The sequence below is a fragment of the Eptatretus burgeri genome, chromosome 6 (assembly GCF_056783735.1).
Source record: "Eptatretus burgeri isolate ZD-2024b chromosome 6, Ebu_testis_v1, whole genome shotgun sequence".
Classification (NCBI taxonomy): Eukaryota; Metazoa; Chordata; class Myxini; order Myxiniformes; family Myxinidae; genus Eptatretus; species Eptatretus burgeri.
In genome coordinates this window covers 52,687,501-52,703,407 of record NC_140966.1, presented here as the reverse complement: position 1 = coordinate 52,703,407, position 15,907 = coordinate 52,687,501, and the positions used below count along the sequence as shown (strand labels likewise).

At 44.8% G+C, this 15,907-nt stretch overlaps 1 protein-coding gene across 8 annotated transcripts in view; it reads left to right on the top strand.

Annotated features, from left to right (window-relative positions):
- DDX11 (DEAD/H-box helicase 11) overlaps nt 1–15,907 on the top strand; it is a 127,488-nt gene that overhangs the window by 70,384 nt on the left and 41,197 nt on the right. For all 8 annotated transcript variants that reach the window (XR_015059198.1, XM_085885042.1, XM_085885037.1 and 5 more), the window contains 3 exons: nt 6,990–7,034; nt 7,151–7,218; nt 12,195–12,233. Coding sequence is in view for 7 of the 8 variants with exons in the window: in XM_085885042.1 (XP_085741168.1) it covers nt 6,990–7,034; nt 7,151–7,218; nt 12,195–12,233 (152 nt within the window). In the remaining variant the exon portion in view is untranslated. The remainder of the gene's footprint in view (nt 1–6,989; nt 7,035–7,150; nt 7,219–12,194; nt 12,234–15,907) is intronic.

Sequence of the window (15,907 nt, the reverse complement as noted above, 5' to 3'; positions counted from 1 at the left end):
CACGTGATTCAGGAGGGTGATGGCTAGCGCTGATTAGATTTTGGTCAAAATCGGTCAAAGGTCAAGGTCACAGTGAGGTCAAACATTCAATTTTTGATGGTTTGGTGCAGAATCATCATGGAAACTTCTGGTTTGCGTTGCTACCTTCTCTCGAGACAGCTTTTATTAGACAAAGTCAGAGGTCAAGTTGACGATTTCGTAAGTACCAGTCTATGACTGCTTGTTTGTTTGTTTGTTTGTAGGCACGATAACTTGAGAACGGAAGAAGCGACCAATGTCAAATTACACCACGGGATTCAGGAGGGTGATGGCTAGCGCTGATTAGAATTTGGTGAAAATCTGTCAAAGGTCAAGGTCACAGTGAGGTCAAACATTCGATTTCTGATGGTTTGGTACAGTTAACTCGAGAACGGAAGAAGCTACCAATGTCAAATTACACCACCTGATTCAGGAGGGTGATGGCTTGCGCTGATTAGATTTTGGTCAAAATCGGTCAAAGGTGAAGGTCACAGTGAGGTCAAACATCCACACATTCGATTTTTGATGGTTTGGTACACAATCACCGTGGAAACTTCTGGTTTGCGTTGCAACCTTCTCTCGAGACAGCTTTTATTAGACAAGGTCAGAGGTTAAGTTGACGATTTCGTAAGTACCAGTCTATGACTGCTTATTTTTTAGATTTCGTAAGTATATTGATGACTTCCGTCCTCTGTTTGTGTGTGTGTTTGTTTGTTTGTGTGTGTGTTTGTGTGCACGATAACTCGAGAACGGAAGAATATACCAATGTCAAATTACACCATGTGATTCAGGAGGGTGATGGCTAGCGCTGATTAGATTTTGGTCAAAATCGGTCATAGGTCAAGGTCACAGTGAGGTCAAACATAATTCCGTAAAATCATGTGGAGAAATGGAGTATTTTTGCTTCGGTCGACGTTACGAGTTCGTTTTAACTTAGATTTTAATTTTGTCATCGGTTTTTGCGATCGCTTAGGATGCTTAACACTCGGTTGTCGAAATTCTGGTAAAAATCGGATGTTTTGGAGACGTTTTAAGATTGTATAAAAAATATTTCACTCGCCGCGTCACAGCTCATCACGTGGTGCAGCGCGCTTGAGCGGACGCATCGTTGAGTCACGTAATCGTTTTGCGTGTGCGCGCTGACGGTGTTTTCGATCTGTGACCTGCTACAGGTACCATGTAAACCTGTACTAACCTGTTCCATGGTCGGGTTGTCGGCGACTAAACCGTCTCCCCAACCAGGTTTTCTGGTGAGGAGGGTGTTTGGATATGGACACCCAGCAGGATTAAAAACAAAACCTGTCAAAGGGCGGAGGAGCTCCTTGTGAGCCAACGGCCATCCATATCTAGTGCCCAACTGTGTCTGCGGACGTCCTCCTGCAGTTGGGTTACTTCTTATTAGGAGGTTGGTGGCAGGATTTGCACTTCGGCCACCGTAAAACCCTTCATTCTGCAAAACGCAAAAAAAATCTGAAAACCCACTCCGTGGGAGTAGCTCCTGTGCAGCTTCCCTTTGCAGGGCAGCTCACCGGATGACGGGATTGGGGCAAAGCCTTCGGGACCCCCAATCTTTGATAGGAGGGAAACCACGGGGTAACATCCCTGGGTCAGATTGCGGGAGAGTGTGTCGGAGTGGTGCTGAGGTGTCGTCCACCAGACGGCGGTCTCCTTGGGTTAACCTGAGGCGGTCCCTTTGGGTGGGTGCCTGGAATGTCCTATCCCTAAGAGAGGATGATCACCTGTCTCTGTTATCATCTGAGCTCAAGCGTTTGGACATCGGGATTGCAGCTCTCTCTGAGGTTCGGAGACCGGATTGCGGCGAGATAATGGTGGGTGGTTACACCTACTATTGGTCTGGTCTCTCTGATGGTTACCATACCCAAGGAGTTGCTGTAGCTGTGTCCAATAAGCTGACCCCAGTGATAATTGAGGTAACACCGGTCAACGAGCGTATTATGAGATTAAGGATTCGTCACTCCTTAGGTGTCATTTCCCTGGTCTCTGTTTATGCTCCGACTGAGGCGAGTGACCTCACCGTGAAGGATGCATTCTACGCCACACTCCAGTCTGTGGTTGATCAGTGCCCAAGGCGAGATACTGTTCTCGTCTTGGGGGATTTCAATGCATCGACTGGAACTGATCGGGATGGTTATGAGGTGTGTGTTGGTCCCCTTGGGTCAAGAACTATGAACCAGAATAGCACTAAGTTCCTTGACTTTGCAAGAAGTCATGGACTTAGGGTGGCTGGTTCATGGTTTCAGCGCCCACAAGCTCATCGCTGGACTTGGTATTCCAACGCTGGCGGTGTGGCAAAGGAGATTGACCATGTCCTCATTGACGGTCGTTGGAGGATGATCCAGAACTGCAGGGTCTACCGGAGTGCTCAGTTCCTCAATACTGACCACAGGCTTGTTGTAGCAACTCTAAAGCTGCACCTTAAATCCTGGAGAATGGTACCATCCCAGCCTAGGCTGGATGTTGGCAAGCTCAGGGATGAGAGAGTAGCTGAGGAGTTTGCGAACAGGCTGAGTGGACACTTGTGGGGGTCTGGGTGCTTTGGGGGGTCCTGAAGAGTTGTGGAGCGCCTTCAAGACCACCGTCCTTGATGTTGCCGGTGGATGTCTTGGAGCTCACCGCAGGGCAAAGAAGAATTTTCTCTCTCAAGGGACACTGGATGCCATTGACCAGAGTCGCAGGGCCAGGCTGAATGGCAGAGCTGAGCTGTTCAGGGAGCTGAGGCGTGAAACTGTACATGCACTGAGGGTGGTCAAGGAGGCCTATGTGCGAGGAATCTGTGAGGGGGTAGAGCATCACCTGTGGACAGGTGATTCTCGTCCCGCTTACAGTGGAATTCGCGCATTACGTTCATCTAAGCCCATCCCTCGGAGCACTGCAGTTCGAGCAGAGAGTGGTAGGCTCTTGACAGAGGAGTCTGACGTGAAGGCCCGCTGGGCCGGTTATTTTGAGCGGTTGTCCCAGGCTGATCCCCCAGCTGTCGAGTTGGACGTCAAGGGAGTTACAATCCCTGTTGCTGACCCTCGAATCAACTGTGGTCCACCTTCGCTTGTGGAAACACGGGCTGCGGTGAACCAGTTGAAACGGGGCAAAGCTCCAGGGATCTGTGGCATCCATGCCGAACTTCTCAAGGCTGGTGGAAATGCTGCACTCGTGTCGTTGCATGCAGTTTTGTGCTCTGCCTGGAACACAGGCATCATCCCAACTGACTGGAAGAGGGGCCTTGTTGTCCCTCTCTGGAAAGGGAAGGATGATCGCCATGACTGCAACAACTACCGAGGGGTGACGCTGCTCTCAGTGCCGGGCAAGGTCTTTGCTCCGATAATTCTTGATAGGGTTCGCCACCATCTGCCTGAGCACCAGCGTCCAGAGCAGTCAGGCTTTACACCAAAGAGGTCAACGATTGACCGTATCCTTGCCCTTCGTGTCCTCACCGAACGCAGACGAGAGTTTCGTCAGGGGCTGCTTGCAGCCTATGTTGATCTCTGTAAAGCGTTCGATTCAGTGAATCGGGATGTCCTCTGGAGGATTCTTGGTCTTCGTGGGGTGCCACCAAAACTGATCGATCTGATGTCTGAACTCTACTCTGGTACTGAGAGTGCTGTGAAGTGTGGTGGTACCATCTCTGACTTATTTCCAGTTGCTACTGGAGTTCGTCAGGGATGTGTTCTGGCCCCCAAACTTTTCAGCACTTGTATGGACTGGATTTTAGGGAGGATGTCGGAGAGATCAAGTTGCGGTGCATCGTTTGGGAATGTCAAGATCTCGGACCTTGATTTTGCAGATGATGCAGTCATCTTTGCGGAGACTTTAGACATCCTTTTGGGGGCCCTCGAGGTGCTGAATGAGGAGTCGGAGCCGCTGGGATTACGGGTTTCTTCGGTCAAAACTAAGATCCAGGCTTTCGGTGACATCTTGGATGCTGCTGTCCTGTCTGTGTCTGTTTGTGGTGAGGATGTTGAGGTCGTGGAGAGATTCACTTACCTTGGCAGTGATATTCATGTCTCTGCTGGCTGCGAGTCAGAGGTCAATAGACGTCTGGATCGGGCCTGGGGAGTCATGGATTCACTGGATCATGGGGTGTGGCGCTGCCGGTACCTGTGCAGGAGGACGAAAGTCCGAGTCTTCAGGTCCTTGGTACTTCCAGTCTTGCTCTATGGATGCGAGACTTGGACTCTGACCAAGGATCTGAGACGGAGACTTAATTCCTTTGGTACCAGGTCTCTTCGGAGAATCCTTGGCTATCGCTGGTCGGATTTTGTGTCCAACGAGCGGTTGCTGAGAGAGACTCGGATAAGATTTGTTACCTGCATAGTCCGTGAGCGTCAGTTGCGGCTGTATGGACATGTGGCTCTTTTTCCTGATGCTGATCCTGCTCATCAGATTCTCTCAGCGAGGGAGTCTCATGAGTGGAGGAGGCCAGTGGGCCGACCACGTGCCTCGTGGTTGCAGCAGGTTGACCATCATCTCAAGGAGATGGGGATGGGCCTGGCATCTGCCTGGGGGATGGCCAGACGGAGGCCCCTGGAGTACCGGCGGAAAGTGGACGCAGCAACGCGCTGTTCTGGCACATGCTCCCATACCTGACCTGATGGTGTTTAAAAGTCATTTTTTATCCCAATAAAGGTTATCATCACATGCCTGACTCGCTAAGCCGTCGGATTGTGTAAAGATTGTTGGTGGATGGCCGAATATTACGGTTTTGTGACTTTGATAAAATAACATTAAATAATTGCGTGAGGAATGGAGATTTTTGCTTCGGTCGACGTTACGAGTTCGTTTTAACTCTGATCGCAATTCTGTTTTCACTTTTGGTAACGGTTAAGTATGCTTAACACTCGCTTGTCGAAATTCTTGTAAAAATCGGATGTTTTATGAGATTTATGTTGGGTGTCGTGTCTGAGGCTTAACTGAAGATTATGCTAATGAGGGGGATTGTAACACACGGCATTGCGCGCTCGTTTTAAAGTCAATTTCAATCCTGTTTTCACTTTTGGTAATGGCTTAGTATGCTTCATACTCGGTTGTCGAAATGCTGGTAAAAATCGGATATTTTATAAGATTTATGTCAGGTGTCGTATCTAAGGCTTAAATGAAGATTATGCTTATGAGGGGATTGTAACACACGGCATTACGCGCTCGTTTTAAAGTCAATTTCAATCCTGTCTTCAATGTTGGTAATGGTTAAATATGCTTAACACTCGGTTGTCAAAATTCTTGTAAAAATCGGATGTTTTATGAGGGGTTTGGTACAGAATCATCATAGAAAGTTCTGGTTTGCGTCGCTACCTTCTCTCGAGACAGCTTTTATTAGACAAGGTCAGAGGTCAAGTTGACGATTTCGTAAGTACCAGTCTATGACTGCTTATTTGTTTGTTTTTTCCGCACAGAACACCTGAGTGATTTTTCTCTGCAATCGCTTGTCGGATTGACACAAAATTTTCACTATCGGAGCGACTACTCATGTATAATGTTTTAATGATGATGGTCATAGGTCACGTGGTGTGTTGGATGTTGTTGGAAATGTTGGATAGCAGCCATGTTGGAAAAAAAAAAGAAAAACTTGGGACCACTGAATCTCTGAAACCACACCATGGAAAAATTTATCAACTTGGCACATGGCAATTACTTCACATGGGGAATAAGTGTTATTTTTGTATGATATCAAAGGTGCCTTGGTTATGATGTCATAATTGCATATGTAGAATGCTACATCCAATCAGTATGAAAATTTTTGAGGTTCATCTTGGGAAAAATTAGTTGACAAAAAAATTGACATCGGTCACGTGGTTCGGCAGCAATATTTAAAAAAAAATTTAAAAAACCTTCAAAAGTCTTCTGTTCTGAAAAAGCTGAATAGATTGAGGCGAAACTTTACAGCTATGACCGCCGATCCATGAAGAACGAAACGTTCCCACATATGACGTCATAGGTCATGATTTATCTGCTATATTGGATTTACCCTAAAACCTATAACAATCTTCTCCAGAACGGCTGGACAGATTGAGGGGAAACATTACACACGTTCCCCAAGCCTTGGGGATACCAGGTTATTCACAAATAATTGATAGGTCACATGATTTGGCAGCCACATTGGATTGAACGAAAAGCTTAAAAAAAAATTTCCCTTGAACCGCTTCATCGATCGATGTAAAACTTCACAATAATAATCTGATAGTGATGGGAAATATAAATTTTAAATTTCAACGTGATCAGACACATGGTCTGGAAGCCAGAATTATTTGCTTGTTTTATAATCTGGGTTTTTTTTTTGTTGTATATGCCTCACTTGGCTGCACCTGGATGGGTTTGAGGGTAGAGGTGTAGCAGCTGAAACTCCACTCCTATCCAGGTACCTCCTGATGACTTAATATTTGCTCTTTGCTTGTTTGAGTTCCTTCTGATGACTCCATTGCAGTACTGTACCGACAGTATTTGGTGTTCCATTTGATTTGAACTGAATTTATTTAATCTTTGTTTATATATTTAATTTATTTAAATTCAAATTATTTAATTATTTATTTGTTTTGTTGGTTAATTTAATTTATTTTAATTTATTTAAATCATTTATTTAATTTATTTAAATTTGATTTGAATTAATTTAATCCCATTCTGAATTCAATTGAATAATAATAATAAGAAGAAATGTCATGTGCAGGGTCAGGTGTCCAATCAAAGCGGGTTGCATCAAAGCGGGACATCTTGGTACCCGATCATCACTGCCAGCAGTTCTCAAATGGCAGTTCTAATTATGTCTCTTATTAATTACCGAACACACCAGTACACAAACGCCACACAAAATGCACCCTTCAAAACTACACCAACACCACACAAAATAAGTCCTGGTGAGGGTCTGCGCTCTCTTATTGCTCTTTTTCTTGTTGATAATATGCAACAGATTTTGTTTAGGTTGTCCTTGTCAATAAATAATTGTGATTTGACGTGTTGCATTCCAGGAAAAGTTGGTTCAAACCCAAATCTTCAAACTATTAAAACACAAGGTAACAACATGAAAAGAATCCAATTTTTTTGACTTTGCTAAATTGACTTTTTTGAATACAATTGATTGAAGTCTGTTAGATTAACAAACAAATGTTCGTTTTTTTTTTCAATTCAGGTACGGAGGTGAAATCCATCAATGATTTTTTGTTTGCAGCCGGAATGGATAACATAAATTTGTTCAAGGTGGGTATTTGATGATCATCATTTCGACTCTCAATTTGTGTGCTCAGCATAATAAATTGCCATTTTGAGTGATGGCATGATAGAACTTTCAACTTCAACTCCATGAGACAATGAAGCTTCAATAAAGAAAGGGGGAATGAAGGATATTCCAAAGTTGAATGGATGTGAATTAAAAAAAAATTATGATGTACTGTCAGAACCCGACATTCGTGGAGGATATATTCTTGGAAAATGCCGCGAATGTTGAATTAGTGAATGTCAGGGCATTGTTTCATCAATGGAAAAAGGGGGGATAGGTTATCGGCGGTTCCTGATTCATGAAAATGCCGCGAATGTCGACCCCACAAATTTCAGGGAATTGTTTCAAAGGGAAAAAGGGGGATAGGTGCCTGGCGGTTCATGATTCATGAAAAATGCCATGAATGGGGACACCGCGAAAGTCATGCATTGTTCCAATGGAAAATGAGGGGATAGGTTATCGGCAGTTCCTGATTCATCAGGGAAAATTTTGAAAGTATAAAATATTTTAAACCACAAATGCACATGATTACAGTTTCATAAAAAAGCTTCCAAAAAAATGACAACATGTAGGTAGGTACCGTTTACAATGTAGGTACCGTTTACAATGTTTATTGAAGGAATGTGATTACAGTTTATGAAAAGTGCTTAACGAACCGTACTGTAAAAGGGAGAAAAACAAAAAACAGCAGGTATCGTTTCAAATTTTTATTGACATAAGCACATGCAACCTTTCATATGATGATGGTGAATTAAAATCTTGTGAACTCAATAAACTCCTCTCAAGTCGACCCAGTCATGCACCTGATGAGTCATGCACTGAAAGGAATGGAGGCGAGGGTGCTGAAGCCGATGCAGGTGAGGTCGTTGATGAGTCGTGCACTGAGGGGAGGTAGGAGAGGGTGCTGATATTCCTGAGGCGGAGGGACCAGGGCGAAAAATAAATAAATGCATGATCGAGAGCTGTCTGGCAGATTTCCACAAGTTTCGATGTATGGGTACATCACATCATCCAACCTTCTCTTGAACTTGAGGTAACGCTCCATGACCGGATAAGCATTATGCCATCGGAAATTGACCACATGGCCTGCAGCATCTCACCCAGGAACTTCACCATGAGGTTGAACCTCAACACCTCTTCCTCCTCCTCCTCCTCCTCCTCCTCCTCCTCCTCAGAAACCTTGATAATAGCATCCAACTCCTCGGTGAGCTCCTTGGCATGTAAGGCCATAAGATCATCAACTCCTCAGGCACCATATTGTCAAAGCCTTCTCCTCCCACCCGCTGTGCCAATCCGGCAATTTCATGCCTCTCTTCCATGTTGTTGGGAAAACTTGTAAAGTTCCTCATTGCCTGTGGCCACCGGTTGTGCCAGCAGGCGTTGATGGTGGAGGCTCTCACCTCACCCAGCGACTCTGATGGCGCTGATGCAGTGAGTTATGTTGAACTCTTTCCAACACTGCCCGATGGTGAGCTCTGGGTTAAATTTAGAAAGTCCATCGCATCCAAGGTGTGGTGAGTATAATACATTTGAAAGTGGGGACTACCCCTTGGTCAATTCGCTGGATCAAGGAGGTGGTTTTGGACAGCAGGAAGATCTTGACATTCGGGTGAGCCATGTTCAGGTCCCTGTGGTGGCCAGGAGCATTATCGATGAGCAGAACCTTGAATGTAAGGTTTTCTTTCTGCCAGGTACCTCTCCACCTGAGGGACGAAACAGTTGTGGAACCAGTCCATGAAAATTGCTGCCATTACCATTGCCCTCCTGTTGGCCCTCCAAAATGCAGGCAGAATGTGCTTGTTCTTGCCCTTGAGAGCACGTGGGTTCAGGGAATGGGACAGCATCATGTGCTTCGTCGTGCAGTCCCCTTTTCTGTTTGTGCAGAGGAGAAGAGATACCCGGTCCTTTGCGGCCTTGAACCCCGATGCTGTCCTCTCGTGCTTCGAGATAAAAGTTCACTTTGGCATCTTCCTCCAAAACAGGCCAGTCTCGTTAGTGTTGAACACCTGCTCTGGAACATACTCCTCTTTGATGAGCTGTGTGTGAGTTGAGCAGAGAACGTATCGGCCGCTTCGTGGTCTGGGGGGTACACTCGCCTGACAGTTTCACGTTGTCGTGACCGTAGCGTTTCTTGAAGTGGTCAAACCATCCCCTGCTCACCCAGAATGGACTGGGGCTGATAGTACCCGCATCACTCGGACCCGCATCACTTGTGCTGGTGCCACCCACATTAGGCAGATGCGTGTACATACGCATTGCCTTTACGCTAATGAGAGGTCCACTTAAAGGCATGTTGTTCTGCACGTTGCCCTCCATCCATATGTTGAGAGCCTTCTCCATCCTTTCTATGTGGATGTCTCAGACCTGGGTGACCACTTTGGTGCTCGGTACAGCGCTCTCCGCAACACTTTTTCGGATCACCTTCTCATTCTTCCATATAATCTGCGCACAGAGGCCACAATCTCTTCTCTTGTGAAAGCTGGCTCAGCAGCTCCAATTTGTTGCTCACTCATTACTTTCTTCTGTCTCATGGCAGTCGCCGCATATCCGACACTGGTCTAGTGCTTGCGAGCCATGTTTGATCAATGAGCAGAATGAACGGAGCGAGAGGTAAAACACCGGTCAAAGCAGCGTAATGAGAAGAATAATTGAGACCCAGGACACGCACATAAGTCATCATGTGAGAATTGTGGGTAGCTGCAGGAGGGGTGAGGAGTCTGCCCATTGTTTGTGGGGGATGGTGGTGGATGATAACGTCTTATGCAGCTGTTTGGAGATGCGAGGAAGCATTTTAATTGTGTTACTCACGGTGGATAACATCTTCAGCAGCTTGTAATAGATACAGGGAAAATTTTTAATTATGTGACTCGTAGGGGATAATGCTTTACGCAGTTGGTGAAGGATGCGGTGAAGCGTTTTAATTGTGTAACTCGAGGGGGGGGGGTGATGTCTTACACAGCAGCTGGTAGACTACCCTCTTTCTTTCTGCCAGATACCTCTCAGTGGGTAGGCGGGGGTAGGCAATGGTGGAGCGTCTTTATAGCACGAATGGTGGGACATGCCGCACAGCTATGTTTATAATGTGAATGGTGGGACATGCCTTGTAGCGTGGCTTGTGGAAGCTATGTTTTTTTGCACCCACGATAAAACATGGAATTGTGAAGCACAGGGTCGTGAATGTAGAAGCAGGTCACATTTTATCAACCGTGAATACGTGGGGTATCGAGTAGCGAATCCACAAATGCCTGGGTCCGACAGTATATATAATAGTAATCGGTTTTGCTACAATACTGATATGTTTTGTACACTAATCCTCATGGCAGGTCTTTACATGCGTATTGTGAAACTTTAAAATAAACCACAGTTACACTTCATTTTAAACATTGTGTATCTTGTCATAATTTTCTGATCTCATTTATTATCGTGTGTTTTACCATCTGTGGAGTCCTGTCAGGATGGTGTGCAGAGGTAAGCTAACTTTTGAGCTGTCTAGTCTGGGTTTGATTCAGGAGCCGACTCAGCTGGCCAAGAATCAAACCCAGTCTGGTTTTTCTTTTTTTGGGATTGGTGCTTTGATCAAACAGATAGTCCCATTCTTACAATGCTGTTCAATTACAAGTGATTTTCACCACCCGCTGGTTGCTTCCGTCAGTCCAGAAAGACATTCTGCCCGTCTCTCATACAAGTAAGATTATTTACGAATTTCACTGCCAGTGTGACGCTAGGTACATGGGCCGCACATCTTTGAGATTGAAGAATCACATTGAACAACACATCCCTTTGGGGATCAGACGAGGTCAGTCAACCGAACAGACAATCAACTCAGGCTTGTAAGAGTGTACATAGTACAACAACTATTCCTTGTGCCTCTGCAATTGGTCACCATTTACTGAATAATCCTCAGTGTGCAGAGCAATATCGTATTGGCCAGCTTAAAATCCACAGTAGAGATGCAGTTTAGCTCACTTCCGTGCAATGGGGGCCACATTCATCAGGTCAACCAACCCTATTCTTTGTAGACATAAAGAATTTGTCCGAACTATGATGGTTTGACTGTGACAACTGTACCACAGTCAACGTTGAGTCATCATGAACCCCCCCCCCCATCCACTAACTCTCAGATAATTAGTATTACGTTTCTGCCGGCTCTTGGTGATTCATCTCCACCTATTCATTTTTCATGATGGTTCATTTCCGCCTACTTATTATTCATGATGCTTTGTGGTTCCACCATTCAGGTAATCTCGTCCTTTCTTTCTCTCAACCAATCAACATTGAGGACATTAACATTGTAACTTTATAAGTTAGACTTTGGTGCTTCTTCTTCATGTTTGCGGTTTTATCCTGAAGAGTGCAAGTCGAAAAGCTTTGATAATGTCTTTTATTGAAACGAATATTAATCAATACCTTGTGCATCTAATAAATGTACTTTTGAGAATAGTACTGAAAGGTCTTGAGCTTGTACATATATTTAATCACATGGAGGACGTATACATTAGTATAGACATCTTTTACATGGACTATAAGAGAATTGGTTGACAATAATGGAGAAACACATGATTTTAACCTGGGTTTTCTACATCATGAGCCAAGGATTCAGGTACCGAACCCTCCTTGCAGTGGATGAGGGGAAAAAAATGGATGCACATACAAAAAATAATTCCTTGAATTCTCTGAGAATAAGCATCCAGGTTTGCTTGGTAATGCAAAATTTCTCACTTGATTTTTTAAAATTTATTTCTCATTTCTATGCTTTTAATTGTAATTCTTGAAGTTTGTCTTAAATTCTGGAGAGACAACCTTTTGTATTTTTAGAAGTTTTCATTCCTAATTCTCAACATTAAAGGCTGGCAGGTCTTTGTGTAAGATGATAAGACAATTGAAAGAATACAAATAATAATTTGAAACATTTGAGATTGTATCATCATGACATCTTGTTATTTCACCCACCTTGTAGGTGCAGAAGTATTGTGAGAAGAGCAAGATCAGCAGAAAGGTAAAAAAATAAACATTTATATTTCTCAGACATGAGTGTTTTACATGACATTCTAAATAGGGTACGAGCATCCACTTCACACCATATTCAATATTAGCAATGATTCAAACATGACATACCAGATATAATATACTCATAGCATATCGACTTGGAATCAATTGATGTAATAATTCGAAATTGATTTTGTAAAACATCTAGGTTGGTAAAACAATCAAAAACTATAATGCAACTTTCAGCAAATATGTTTTGAGATTTTTGTTACTTTGTCATTGAAAGACTTTCCTCAACAATGGCAGTTTTGTGCTTATTTAAATCTTTGTTTCAGAAATAATTTTCTGATTATCAAAGTATAGATGGTCATCAGATTTCATCGGGTTTGTACTTTTAATCTGACATTTCTAAAGGAGCTTTAGAAATAGTCAGACTAAAATTAAGCAAACATCACAGGAAGTTTGCTTAATTTTAAAGTCTGAACATCAAAGGAAGTTTATATTTTGCATGAAAAATACTGGGGGCAACAATAAACGTCTGCTCACCTATTATTTCAAGGTAAATCCTCTTATTGGTAAGATGTTTTATATTCCAGAAGGTATTTGCATTGGGTTCTAAATATGATGTCAAAAATAGCGAGATATCTGCAATCACAAAGCAATCACCATGGGTAAGCCTCCTCCAGTTCCTGCGATCCAATGATGGCCATATTATTTTTGGACCAGTATATGACCTTGACCTTCAACATTTAGGGATAGAGTGAAAATTAAGAAAATGTGTCACCATCTACAATCTATCCAAAAGACTCAACATCATGAAAATTAGAGGAAAATTTCAAGTTATGATTGAAAAGGTGTTTTTTGTTAATTAGGTCACAATACAAATCTAGATTTGTATTGTCCTTTGCATAGTCTCGAGCGCATAGTCTCGCCTCGTGCGCTCATTCTGAACAAAAATACCATTGTTAATTGAACACGCTACTATAATGGCCCACAGCTATTATTGCCCATATACCCATATCATCTATTTATCCCTTTATATCATATACATTTATTTTATTTTAATTATTTTAATTTTTTTGTATACATTGTCGAGGCTCGTATGAGAGCTAACACGTAATGCACAAAAAGTGGGGCAGGAGACAAGAGGGTGGGAAAGGGAAGGACAAAACAGAGGGAACAGAGATATTAGGAGATCTGTGGAAGGGAGAGGGATGGGGTGGGGAACATGGGGTAAACAAGGTGGACATTACAAAGACTTTCAGGACCTTATACAACAAGGAACTTTCGGGAAGGAAGCCAGGGAATTTGAAGGAGTTGGGTTTGGGATGGATTAACGGGGGTAGAAAAGATCATGGTTTTGGATGGGGGAAGATAAGAGGTGGTGGTGAACAGCTGTTTTGAAGACCTGGAGGGAATAATTGGATTGAAGAGAGTGTGGGAGTTTTTTTCCAAAGGTGGGGAAAAAAGAGGAATGAAAGGGTGAAGGAGAGCAGTGATTCGTGATTTTGTTAGTTTTATCAGAATGGGGTTGCTGGCAGACCTTCAGTGCCCTGCGGAAATACGGGGGGGGGGAGACATATCGCAGACAGCAAGGCTGGGGGGGGGTGTGGGCATGCCGGAGAGGACATGGTAGAAGACAGAAAGACCACCGACCTGCCTGCCATGAGAGAGTGAGAGACCAAAAGACAGCCTCACCGCGGGAGATACCAATGATCCTAAATGCCTATGTTTCCACAGTGTGAAGCTGAGAAAGGTGAGAGGCAGGAGCAACAGCCCAGAGGGGAGAGCAGTACTCCATCAGGCTGCGGACGAAAGCGTTGTATGTGGTCAGGTGCTCAGGTGGGCCGAGTAAGGACTTTGCATGACAGAGGATGCCCAGTCAGCGACTGGCTTTGGAGGCCAGCTTGGAAATGTGGCTTTCCCAGGAAAGATCATGGCAGATGGTGAGACCCAGAAGCTTGAATGAAAGGACTTCTTCAAGAGGATTGTTGAGAAAGTAGATGAGGGGAGGGGGGCGGGGGGGTTCCAAACGGTCCTTTCGCAGAGACATAGTGAGAGTGTGAGATTTGTCAGGATTGAAAGACATGTTTCCACGTGTTGGACCAGCATGAGAATTTATCCAGATCTGCAGTGAGCGAAGAAGCTGCTACTTGCCGGTCTTAGGGATGACAGATGGTACGGCAGAGGATGGAGTCATGAGCAAAGAGATAGAGGATTTTCCAGAAATGGTCCTTCGGAGAGACATAGTGAGAGTGTGAGATTTGTCAGGACATTGCCATTATCCAAAGCTTTTTTTTGATTATTGATTAATTATTAAGATATTTAACAACCATTTTTGTGCCGATTAAGGCAAAATTGCATCAATGAAGGTGGATTCGGAGGTGTCCACCCCTTCGGAGGTGTCGTCCACCAGACGGCGGTCTCCTTGGGTTAACCTGAGGCGGTCCCTTCGGGTGGGTGCCTGGAATGTCCTATCCCTATGAGAGGATGATCACCTGTCTCTGTTATCATCTGAGCTCAAGCGTTTGGACATCGGGATTGCAGCTCTCTCTGAGGTCCGGAGACCGGATTGCGGCGAGATAATGGTGGGTGGTTACACCTACTATTGGTCTGGTCGCTCTGATGGTTACCATACCCAAGGAGTTGCTGTAGCTGTGTCCAATAAGCTGACCCCAATGATAATTGAGGTAACACCGGTCAACGAGCGTATTATGAGATTAAGGATTCGTCACTCCTTAGGTGTCATTTCCCTGGTCTCTGTTTATGCTCCGACTGAGGCGAGTGACCTCACCGTGAAGGATGCATTCTACGCCACACTCCAGTCTGTGGTTGATCAGTGCCCAAGGCGAGATACTGTTCTCGTCTTGGGGGATTTCAATGCATCGACTGGAACTGATCGGGATGGTTATGAGGTGTGTGTTGGTCCCCATGGGTCAGGAACTATGAACCAGAATAGCACTAAGTTCCTTGACTTTGCAAGAAGTCATGGACTTAGGGTGGCTGGTTCATGGTTTCAGCGCCCACAAGCTCATCGCTGGACTTGGTATTCCAACGCTGGCGGTGTGGCAAAGGAGATTGACCATGTCCTCATTGACGGTCGTTGGAGGATGATCCAGAACTGCAGGGTCTACCGGAGTGCTCAGTTCCTCAATACTGACCACAGGCTTGTTGTAGCAACTCTAAAGCTGCACCTTAAATCCTGGAGAATGGTACCATCCCAGCTGAGACTGGATGTTGCCAAGCTCAGGGATGAGAGAGTAGCTGAGGAGTTTGCGAACAGGCTGAGTGGACACTTGGGGGGTCTGGGTGCTTTCGGGGGTCCTGAAGAGTTGTGGAGCGCCTTCAAGACCACCGTCCTTGATGTTGCCGGTGGATGCCTTGGAGCTCACCGCAGGGCAAAGAAGAATTTTCTCTCTCAAGGGACACTGGATACCATTGACCAGAGTCGCAGGGCCAGGCTGAATGGCAGAGCTGAGCTGTTCAGGGAGCTGAGGCGTAAAACTGTACGTGCACTGAGGGTGGACAAGGAGGCCTATGTGCGAGGAATCTGTGAGGGGGTAGAGCATCACCTGTGGACAGGTGATTCTCATCCCGCTTACAGGGGAATTCGCGCATTACGTTCATCCAAGCCCATCCCTCGGAGCACTACAGTTCGAGCAGAGGGTGGTGGGCTCTTGACAG